General features: G+C 44.0%; 1 protein-coding gene across 4 annotated transcripts in view; it reads left to right on the top strand.

Annotated features, from left to right (window-relative positions):
* LOC121276332 (leukocyte elastase inhibitor-like) overlaps nt 1–12045 on the top strand; it is a 49403-nt gene that overhangs the window by 19337 nt on the left and 18021 nt on the right. For all 4 annotated transcript variants that reach the window (XM_041184614.1, XM_041184612.1, XM_041184613.1 and 1 more), the window contains one exon: nt 11543–11680. In XM_041184614.1, the coding sequence (XP_041040548.1) occupies nt 11543–11680 (138 nt within the window). The remainder of the gene's footprint in view (nt 1–11542; nt 11681–12045) is intronic.

The raw sequence follows: 12045 nt of genomic DNA, 5'->3' as shown, positions 1-12045 counted from the left end.
TGACCACCACACCCCTCCCCACCACTGCAAGTTTCTCTCCAGCCCAGAGCAGAGGTCCTGAACCCTGGCACCAGGCAGCCAACACAGCCTTCTGGACTCTTGCAGTCGGCTGCAGAGAACTGTCCTATCCCCCTGACTATACTGTCTCCTAATACCCCTACTACCACTATATTCCTATTTACTCCTGCCCATCCCTGATCCTGCTTGAATGGCCTCCTGTACCACAGTGCCTTGGTCAGTTTGTTCATCCACCCTGTAGCCACCACTTTCATCCATATAAGTTGTATGCACTTCAAAGCTGTTGGACAATTGCAAAGGCTGAGTCTCCTCCACTACCTTCTGGGTCCTCATACCTGCCTCACTTGCACTCACATCCTCTTGTCCCTGACCCAGTGACCAAATCAGGAGGCTCTATCCTAAGGGGTGTGACTACTTCCTGGTACAAAGTGTCCGGGTAACTTTTCCCCCTTCCTGATGTGTTGCAGTGTCTGCAACTCAGCCTCCAACTCAATGAGCTGGTGACCCTCAAGCTGCAGCCATGTGTCCAGACTGTGAGCCATTGCCAGGCTTCGATTGTCCCTGCTCCTCAATGATCCTGCAATACAAAGATAACCCTTGCCTCAGGTGGCTTTTATCCATTGCCAACTGTTTCCTGAAATCCCTCTCTCCAGACCCTCTGCCATCACCACCAAGTACAAGGAGGACAAGCAGACTTGGCACTAGGATTGCTGCAATTGTTTCAGTTACTCCACCCAAACCCATGTCTTTCACTAGTTTCTCTCTTCCCATCCCTTAACTTTATCTTGTGCCCTTAACATTTGTAAATGGCTTCCTTTTCCTTGAGTACTGTCCTACCCACATTGAAAAATGCAATATTCCTCCCTCCAAAAAAAAACCACTCCATTCCTCTCATTGCAAACTATCACCCTGTCACCCGCCCCCCCGCTTTTTCTCTCCAGTTCTTGAACATCATGTCATTGCTAAAATTTGTTTCCAGTGTTCCTGCCCCTGCCAAAGTACTGCAGCCCTAATCACAAATAACGTGCTCTTTGACTAACCATGGTGCAGAATCCTTACCCTGCCTTTGTCCTCATCCTCCAGTCTTTAACATAGTTGGCTGTACCATCCTCCTCCATTGGATAGTGGAAATGCTGTCACCTGGTTCCACTCGTAACTACCCAATCATAACCAGAACACGTCTTTCTATTCTTTTGACCACTGTTCCTCGGCACAGACTGATAGCATGAAGGTATTTTCTGGCTTTACGGGAGTAGTCAGTGTACGTGTGGAACCTGATGCCAAGTCTCCGTCTCTGCCAACCCTCTCACACCTTTCACTGCCTCCTTGTCATTAGCTTGTTTGTCCACCCTATCCTGGGTGAGTCACAGGTTTTACCAGTGTTACGAATGTGAAGATTATAAGATGGTTACATTTTAAAACATCTCTTTAATTTTAAAAATGGGACATTGAAAACAGCCATGTTCTGCCCAGCAACAGGCCAGGTGGACTTGATTACCCTGGTGAGAAACACCCCACCCAAGTCCAGCGTTAATAAGAGCAAGGTGATAAAAAGTGGTCACACCTGAAACAAAGGCAAGAGTAGCTGGTGCTGACAGCAGGTTGACTTTGTCTCTGAATTTTGAATAGCAAGGGAGTGTGGCCTCTGAGGGACAAAGGACAGCTCCTATTGTGGTCAACAAAGAGGAAAGTGTGGCCTACCTGTGCACTACTAGGTGGAATGTGTGAGGGAAGACAGTCTCTCTCTCTCTGGTCGAAGGAGATGCATCCCATGGAAATCTAACCAGTCCCAGATATTCATCTTGGTGTGGCTGGGGTGGAGGGGTGGAATTGCCAAATAGACGTACTGTTGGTATTTGGTTTAGGACTTCTCTGAAAACTGAGAGAAGTGCCTTTTGACGATCACTCGATGTTATGACTTAACGAAATGGGAGAGGTGAGCTCATTGGAAGCTTGGAGTGATGTTGGACTGGCTGCTATAAAGCTACAATTCTGCAAGCAGTGAAGTATAACTGCAGCATGGGGATTTTGCACGTATTAAAGGGGTGATGTCTTTTCTGTACTTTAGTGTAATGGCTGCCTATTAAATGGCATTTAGCTGGTGTTGATTTTAGTGTTTGTTACAACGGAAGTCTTAAAACTTGAAATGTTGTCATGCTGTTCCTTTAAGTCAGTCACTAGGAATTCAAATATCTTTTATTATCGGTCTCTATGGGGATTGTAACACCAGCTGCATGCTGAAAAGACCCAAGCCACTTTCTTCAGCCTTGCCACTAATGCCATCTTCTCCACAGCCTGTTGCAGGGTGAAGGCAAATGTTTGCATCCTATTTGATTTTGAGCTGGGCATCTGACCATATAATCTCCCAGTCACAACGACTTTTATTTCTATGAAGTTTTACTTTGTGCCCTGCCACTGAAACCCTTTTTCACCTCCAGATTTCATTATTCTGAAGGTCCCATGGCTGGGCTCCCACTCTCCCTTTGACTCGGCTAAAACTCTGGTGCTTGTATCCTAACCCGCGTTGAGTCCTGCTCAGAGTTAAAGTTTTCAGCTTTGTGTTCAAGACCCTTCATGCCCTTGCCCCTCTCTCTCTAATATCGTGTAGCCTTGCAGCTCTATTGTTCCTCCAGCTCTAGCTTCTTGCATGTTCCTCACTCTTCGCCTTACCATGGAAACTACTCCTTCAGCCATCTTGCCTCTTATGCTGTAGAATTTTCTCCCTAAACCTCTCCACTTTTTTTTTAAACCCTTGTCCTCACCTCCTTCAAACTCAACTTTGAAACTTTTAGTTACATCTCCTAATTTTTTTTTAAGATTGGTTTTTAATGTTAAGCTTCTGTGACAGCAAGAACTTGCATTTGTATAGCAGCCATCACATCCTAAAGATATCCTGAAGAGCTTGGCATGCCAATAAAGTACTTCTGAAGTTAAAACAGAAACATGTTGGAAATGCTCAGCAGGTCTTTCAGCACCTGTGGGGGAAGAAACTTGAGTTAATGTTTCAGATGGATGCTCTTTGTCAGGAGTTGTTTACACATGCATGTATATAATGAAATAATTCGACTGAAATTGAGGGGAGGACGATGTTTTCCAAGTGAATGACTTCAGATTTGCTTAGAAATCTAATCCCATTCACAACCCACCCTTGAGTGACAAAATGGTATGTATATTAAACTGAGGCAGAGCTGAACCAAGACAGACCAGTTTTCTCTCACTGGCTGCTGAATTTTTTTTAAAATGCAGCATTTTTGAGAGTGTTAATTTGTTTTCGCGACAAGGCCTCTCTGTAAAAGTGTACACAATGAATGATTGTGTGGAGTAATATAATCTGACACTGACCAGAAAGGATGGAGCACTATGAATGCAGACTTTCCCAATTTGTGCTCTTATAGAGGTTTATCACAAAGTGTTTGTGATCCTGAAGTAGTTGTGCCACATTGGCTGCAAGAATGATTCCTTTTTTTTAAGGAGCTGAAAAGTTCAAATGAAGAATTGAATGGGTGGATAAAGAATGCTACCACAGATGAGACTTCTGCTTTTAGACCAAAATGAGTGAGCACACAGATATTCATTAACAGGAAAGGACAGTCCAACCATATTCTTCCCTTGAATGTTAACCACTATAGCAACCTTTCCACAATTATTTGAGTTAAATTTTTTTTTTACAAAATGGGATAGTCTTCTCGTAGAGGGGTAGGAGGAAAAATGATAAAGCATTAATTTTAAAATCCTCACATTTTAATTTCAATTCCAGCCAGCTCTGGAGCTGTCTTAGTGTGCTCGTCTCCTCTGCCACATCTCCCCAGTCCCTATCTGAGTTATTATCTGTAGTACAGTCTTTTAGCCACTTAACTCCACAATTTTCAAACCTCTCCTTCCACCTTGCAATAAGGGTTGCCAACCCTCCAGTATTAGCCACTCCAAGACAGGTTGGGTAGACTTGGGTTGTTTTCGTTCGAGCAGAGAAGACTGAGGGGTGATCTGATCAAGGTGTACAAGATTGAGTGGCATGGACAGGGTGGATAGGGAGCAGCTGTTCCCCTTAGTTGAAGGGTCAGTCATGAGGGGACACAAGCTCAAGGTGAGGGGCAGGAGGTTTAGGGGGGATGTGAGGAAAAACTTTTTTACCTAGAGGGTGGTGACGGTCTGGAATGCGCTGCCGGGGAGGGTGGTGGAGGCGGGTTGCCTCATGTCCTTTAAAAAGTACCTGGATGAGCACTTGGCACATCATAACATTCAAGGCTATGGGCCAAGTGCTGGTAAATGGGATTAGGTAGGTCGGTCAGGTGTTTCTCATGTATCGGTGCAGACTCGGTGTGCCGAAGGGCCTCTTCTGCACTGTGTGATTCTGTGAATTGAAGATCAACCTCCAGGACCTTGCTGTGTGCAATCCTGGAGAAAAATAATCAGGACGTCAAAGAAAAAACAATTTTTAGAATCGCTTCCTTTGAACATTTCTCTTGACCAGGTATAAAATTATTGAAATCGGGGCGGGAAGGAGGAAGCCGTTTGGCTGACGGTCAAGCATCATTCAGTTGGGTGATGAGTCTTTTTGCTTTCCAATTGGGTGTAGGAAGGCCGTGCGTTACAGGTTGGAGCATGGGGGCAAGTCATGTGATGAAGCCTCCAGGGATAGATTTATTCACAGTTGGTGACCCTACCTGCTTCTATTTCTCACTGCTTTCAAACCTGGCTCGCCAGTGATGCCTTCAATTACCCAAGCAACGCACACATCTGCCACCTCCTGAACAATTCTAACTGTTGTTAGCACCCCTGCTCAGCAATCTGGTGGCCGGCCAACCTGTTGGTTTAACTATTGACCGACTTCAACTGTAATTTCCTGCCTGACATTACAAAAGAACAAGGTCATGTTGAAACCATCAGATGGTTGATTTGAGATTTTGCAGCTGACCTGTGTTGGTGTGTGGTGTTCTAGCCAATCTGATATTAACATCTGACATGAGATGCTTTCCACGTAATCTAGGTTGATGCTGGCTTCTGCTTTCCCATTGTTGCACCTAATCTCCAACATTATCTTATCTCAATCATGACAATGACCACATGGAGTGATTAGCTTTTGACTTGTGTCAGCAGTCTGTGATCTGGAGTTTTATCAAGCAAAGTACAATATGGAGCCATGTAATGTGGTATTGGGCCAAATGATCAAAAACTTAGTCAGATGGAGGTTTTAAGAAGCGCCTTAAAGGAGGAAAGCAAAGTAGAAAAGTTTAGGGAGAGAATTCCAAAGCTTAGAGGCTAGGCAACTGAAGGCACAATCACCATTTATTTTTGTATTCTTTCATGGGATGTTGGCATCAATCGCAAGGCCAGCATTTGTTGTCCATCTCTAATTTCCCTTGAAGGTAGTGGCTGAGTGAATAAAATCCAGGATGTTCAAGATGTCAGAATTGGAGGGCGGGTATCTCTTAAGGTTTTGGGGCTGGAGGAGATCAGAGATGGGGAGGGGCGAGACTTTGGAGGGATTTGAAAACTAGCACGAGAATTTTAAAATATTCTTACATATATTATGACCCAGCAGTTTGGTAAAGCTGAGTTATTTAAAAATCCCAGAGAGAAACTTTAAGCAACTGTCATAACCTATATTTTTTCATGGTATGCTTGAGATGCAACTCTAAATTCAGGAATCAGACCACCAGTTCTTGAGAGGTTTTATATTAAACTAAATGAAATGTTTTATTAACTTACACAAGTTAAATACATACACATGGCTACAAATTACTATTACCATAACTTTTAACCAATTCCCAAACTAATCTCCATTTAAGGCAAAAGCAACCTATAAACTTAATCAGACACCAGGCAAAGCATTTTCACCTTACGAATTCAAAATGAGTTCTTTCACTTTGGTTCCCGTGGAGACATTGTAGGCTTACAGCTACTTTGATCTTACTTTGTCTCTGCCCCTGCACGCATACAACTGCCATCGGATATACCTAACGCAGCTCATTGAATGTAAATTCTCATTGTATCATCAGCCTCCTTGAACTCCGCTTTTTCTAACAAAACTCCTTTCATAGTACCAATTTTGTTAATAATATAAACGCATTGCTTGGTCTCTGCTAGCTAGGTGCCGGATTTCACCCCACTTGAATGGTCTATTCAAAAAATGCAAATACACTCTACCTCTCTGTTTACATCTCAAAACTAGTACACAAAGCACCCAGACTATCTGGCTTTAGTCCGATTAAGACACCCACAGACTGAACCTCTATTTTTAAAAGAAAAATATTTTCCAATAATATATACATTAGTAGCTTCATGACACACATGATGTTACTTCAAATGGAGGGAAGCTTTCCTACTGTGTGCACCAGCTGTTTGTTTAGTACCATGCCGTGCAAAGGCAACAAGAGTTGCCGTCTTCTCTCCATTTCCTCGGGAACAGATCCCATTGAATACTTCAACTATGCAATCCGCTAACCCACAACTAAATGCCATCACGAGTGGTGTAATGAGCCACTTTTGTTTTTAGAAAAAGGGCATGCTTTTGTGTAAACTTAGGGAAAAACCACCACCGCTGCTAGAACAGACAATTGGCAAAGGCCCTGGCCCTGTAACTCCTGCCACTGACCGGAAAGGTGTAAGCATCCATACTGTGGCTGCCTGAGCATGCGCAACTATTCCTGCCTCCCTTCTGGTTGGCGGCTGGTGTTTAAATTGGGATTGATTGCACTGTAGCAAATTTGCCAGCAACAGTTCATCTCAGCTCCCAATTTGCACCGGGGTCATTTGAGTGATGTCTCCATAAGCTAGGCCCAGTGTGTGAAGGCCTTGTGTAATGAGTTTTTACACGGCCCAGGATGCTCAATCAGTGGGTAATGGGACTCTTAATCCCAGGGTCATAGTTACGATTTCCACATTGGATAATGAATTTTTTTCCTAGATATTTTAATCAAAATACTCCTTTAGCCAGTAAATGTCCTTAAACTAAATATTACAATCAATTCTCCACATTGGAAGTTGAGAATCTCATTTATTGAAATTTCCTGACTATAGATCTTCATTTTTAACTGAATTGCCAAAGGGAACAGTATGATAGGTGGGCTTATACAAGAGCTTGCAAATGGTTAACTCAAACTTTATTTAATCTGGTAAAAGCAACCATTTTAGATCATGAACTCTCTTCTTCCATCCCCACCCCTTTCCGATCCCCCTTTTTTCCAATAATTTATGTAGATTTTTCTTTTCCCACCTATTTCCATTATTTTTAAATGTATTTCCATGCATTGTTTTATCTCTACCTTTTAGCCTATTTCGATCCCTTCCCCCCACCCCACCCCCACTAGGGCTATCTGTACCTTGCTCGTCCTGCTTTTTATCCTTAATGTCACCTTTTAGTACATTTCTCAGCTAATATCACCGCCTTCATCACCTCTTTGTCCTTTTATCTGTGACATCTTTTGGCAATCCCCACCTATCACTGGCCCTCTATCCAGCTCTACCTGTCCCACCCCCTCTTAAACCAGCTTATATTTCACCTCTTCTATTTTTCCTTAGTTCTGTTGAAGAGTCATACGGACTCGAAACGTTAACTGTGTTCCTCTCCGCAGATGCTGCCAGACCTGCTGAGTTTTTCCAGGTGTTTTTATTTTTGTTTTTTATTTAGTCTGGTCTGTGCCAAGCCAACTTATTTGCCTTTAATGCAGGCAGCTGTCACTCTGAAACCTGAGACTGCAATGGGCATGTGAAGAAAATGCTCTCCTAGCGCTGCGGCACAAATAAACACAGCCTTTTAAAAAAAAAAATAAGATTATCCGATTGATTATCACAGTGCATTTGTGAGAGCTTGCCACATGTAATTTGGGAATCTGGGCAGTCAATTCACAACAGTGACTACACTTCAAGAGTACTTAATTGACTGTAATATAGTTTAGGATGCCCTGAAGCAATGACAGGTGCTATCTTTTTAATATTCATTTATGGGATGTGGGTGTCACTGGCTAGGCCAGCATTTATTGCCCATCCCTAGCTGCCCTTCAGAAGGTGGTGGTGAGCCACCTTCTTGAACTGCTGCAGTCCATGTGGTGTAGGTACACCCACAGTGCTGTTGGGGAGGGAGTTCCAGGATTTTGACCCAGCGACACTGAAGGAACAGCGATATATTTCCAAGTCAGGATAGTGTGGCTTGGAGGGGAACTTACAGGTGGTGGTGTTCCCATGTCTCTTCTGCCCTTGTCCTTCTAGATGGTAGCAGTCGTGGGTTAGGAAGGTGCTGCCTAAGGAGCCTTGGTGAGTTCCTGCAGTGCATCTTGTAGATGGTACACACTCCTGCCACTGTGTTGATGGTGGAGGGAGTGAATGATTTTGGATGGGATGCCAATCAAGTGGGCTGCTTTGTCCGGGATGTTAAGCTTCTTGAGTGTTGTGGGAGTTGCACTCATCCAGGCAAGTGGAGAGTATTCCATCACACTCCTGGCTTGTAGATGGTGGACAGGCTTTGGGGAGTCAGAAGGTGAGTTACTTGCTGCAGGATTCCTAGCCTCTGGCCTTCTCTTGCAGCCACAGTATTTATATGGCTTGTCCAGTTTAGTTTCTGGTCAATGGTAACCCCTTGTATGTTGGTGGGGGATTCAGCAAAGGTAATTCCGTTGAACGTCAAGGGGAAATGGTTAGATTCTCTCTTGTTGGAGATGGTCATTGCCTGGCCCTTGTATGGCACAAATGTTACTTGCTACTTGTCAGCCCAAGGCCTGGATATTGTCCAGATCTTGCTGCATTTGGACATGAACTACTTCAGTAGTTGGGGTTGGGTGGAGGGGAGGGGTTTGGGGGGCAGCCTGGCTTATGAAGCGTGGCAGGCAAAGAGGGCCTCTTCAGCTTGCCTAGAGCACTAGCTACCCTCCCCCAGTCTGTCACTAGGAGGCGATCTCCAGGTACACTGCTCCCTGATGTGTCTGGGGACCTGGGGCAGCCTGGAATTTTCCAGTTGGCCTTAAACGGCCCTTTAAGGTCCATTGGCTGCTTGCATGCAAGCAGCCATCTGTACCCACCACCCCCTCCCTCACAATCCCACCTCTGGGGAAATAGCCCGGTGGGTGGGATGGAACAGGAGTCTTTTTATGTGGGCTGGCATTGTGAATTTTGGCACCAGCCTGCACAGAGTGACCAACTCCTACCAAATATAAGGGACACTTTGACCAAGGGGTGTGGGAGGAGTGGGTCCTGGTGACTGTAATTACCCTGGGTGGCCAATGGCCCTGGTGAACATGCTCACAAAAAGGAGACAATATAAGAGGAGACTCCCAGATTTATTCTCCCACAGGCTGCCCCAGAAGTAAGGGACTAAAGGCTGTGAGGGATGTGGGGCAAACAGTCAAAATAAGGGACAATCTCTCTCTAAAACTACTAGACAGTTGGTTACCCTGTGCCTGCCTTCATGCTTACCACCATCAGGCCCTAAAATTTCAGCCCCTGGGTTTGCTCTTTCATTCACGTAGATAGTATGCCACCCAGAGGCATGTACCATAAATATGTTGCTGCACCTTATTAAACTCAGCTTCTCTTGCTTTTGTAGGTTTCTAGCTTCTGTTTATGTAAACCGTTCTGGAAAACCCGTGTCTGTGTCCCCGGGATATATGAGTCAAAAAGACAGAAATAGCATTGGAAACCTGTCAGGACCCAACTGAGGGGAACAAGCTAGCCAGTCCAGACATTATTTTTGCTGCTGTCTAGTAGAGTTCAGTAGTCTCCATTGTTGTTCCACACTATAGGATGGAAAATGAAATTTAAATATTGTGGTGAAGCCCCTACTTACCAGGCTGAGTTCGGAGGTTGGGAACTCTGACCCCCAATGATCCTCTGACCTCTCGCGCACATGGGACGGTGCACCATTTTTGAGTGAGTGTCCCAGGGACATGGGAGGGGGACAGTGAGGTCCCAAAAGGAAGTCCCGGGTAAGGGCTGGGGACAGAAATAGGTCCTGTTGAGTTAAAAGAAAGGAGCAGAGAAAAAGGCTCCAAATTAAAGTCTGCTCCCTGCAGCTCTTCCTTTAAGTGAACTGGGCTCGGGAGAAGCCCTGATGATCTGAGAAGGCAGCTGAAGGCTGGTGATTCCATGCTACAGGCCATTGGGGGTGAAGGTGCCCCTTTGGAGCAGGGGTGTTCTGTTTGGCACAGCCGAAAATCTGAAATTGTGCTTCGAAGGCGAAGCTCGAGTATACTGAGATCTAGGGGAAAGGAGAAATTGAAACCCTGCGAAGTGGACCATTGTTGAAGCCGTCTTGAGTGGGAGCAATTTTTGGAGAGAATGCCAAGGTGAGATCTTCAAAAGTGCAGATTGGAAACCCTAATGAGAAAGATGGAGTTTGTGAGATTGGTTTGCACACATTGTGACAGCAGTCTGGGCGCAGTGTTGAGAAATCCATGGAATCAGGTTTGGTTGCATCTGTCATCCGTTGTGTGTTGTTTTCAACCATAATTCATATGTATCTCCATATATTCTGAATGTTTACATGTAGGATGGATATTGTAAATTATTTTATCTTTCTGAACTTGTATAGTAAAGGTTTTATTGTTGTTTGTTCAAAACCCATGGATTCTTGTGACTTTATTGACTTAGTAAGTGTCTTGAATCTTTAGCTTTACCTCCTCCTTCTTAAAAATGCCATTGGTCGCTAACCAGAGGGTCTGGTCAAGGATCATAGTATATTGTAAAATTCAAACATGCTTGTACACTTATACATATACCTAAAGAGGGGGGAAAAAAAACTAAATTTATTGTAAATGTTCAGAATTACCCTCTAGCACTAAGTTACCAGTGAAACATAAACTTTTATAGCTGTTCTGAAAGATTGTTTTTTAATCAGGTCAGGACTGGGGTAGCCCACTATGGAACTAAATTCCCTAGGCTGTAATTGACTGTACACTGCGTTATCAACTCTCCTGTGGCACAAGTTCACAAGATACGCCATACAGATTGAGCAATTTTTTTGAGATGATGTGTGAAACGTATCATCCAGGCAGGGAACTATTTCTGAACAGCCTCTGGCCAATGGCCTACCTCAGTGTAGTCCTTGGCATGACTCCAATCTCTCTTCACATTCAGATTGGCCAAACCAAAACAATCCAGCTGTCCGAGGTAAATCTCAGACAGTGACTAATTTTCCAAGTTAAGAACTTGGATCCCCTTATTGGACACATCCCCTGATAACTTTTGGAAACTCTGCTCTAGAGCTCTAGCAGTACATACATGGCTCGGGAAACTTTTATTTTTCAGACTGCTTGGCTTTGAAGTGGCCTGGTGATGTACAGCGAATCTTGTCCAAGCCTACTGGCAGATATGTGAGCATATTATGGAAATCATAGGGAAAAGAAATGATGTTGAAGTTGAACAAATCAACCAATGCCAATTTGGTGACCATTTCTGTACAGCCTCCAAAAATAGTTGGTATGGTTTTCACCCCTGATTTAGAACTGGAATTCCAAATCTAAAATTGGATTCCTTTTTAATTGATGGCTTAACTTTTTATCTCTCTCTCTCTCTCTCTCTCTCTCTCTCTCAGGTGCTTGCCTTTGATAAAGTACAAGACCTTCATTCTGAATTTCAGAAACTGCAAGCTGTAATAAACAAGCCTAATTCAAACTATCTGTTGAAGCTAGCCAATCGCCTCTATGGGGAAAAGACCTTCAACTTTCTTTCGGTAAGATCTGAACTGGTTGGACTGGGGCTCCACCAATGTGTCCAATCAAATGGGGTGGAATTGCATAGATCAGCAAAATAGAGAGTTTGCTATCCATTTTCTTTTTTAGTAAGCTGATCAGGGAAGTGTCGTTACGAGTTATGCACTTTGACTTTTCCTTGCAAAGCCCAAAGATTGAAACCCATCAAGTTCCTGATCCTGCTTTATTAATTTGGTGAAATTGACTACAAACATAGGTGGGTGAGAATGGGCTTCCTCTTTTTTTTTCTTCATGGTCGAATAGCCTGCTATGCTACCTGGATGAATGGGCACAGGGTGAAGTGCTGTACATAAGGATGTGAGAACTAGGAGCTGGAGTCAGCCAT

The sequence above is a fragment of the Carcharodon carcharias genome, chromosome 3 (assembly GCF_017639515.1).
Source record: "Carcharodon carcharias isolate sCarCar2 chromosome 3, sCarCar2.pri, whole genome shotgun sequence".
Taxonomy (NCBI): domain Eukaryota; kingdom Metazoa; phylum Chordata; class Chondrichthyes; order Lamniformes; family Lamnidae; genus Carcharodon; species Carcharodon carcharias.
Note: the sequence above shows the minus strand (reverse complement) of the source record. Positions and strands in the feature narration are given on the sequence as shown.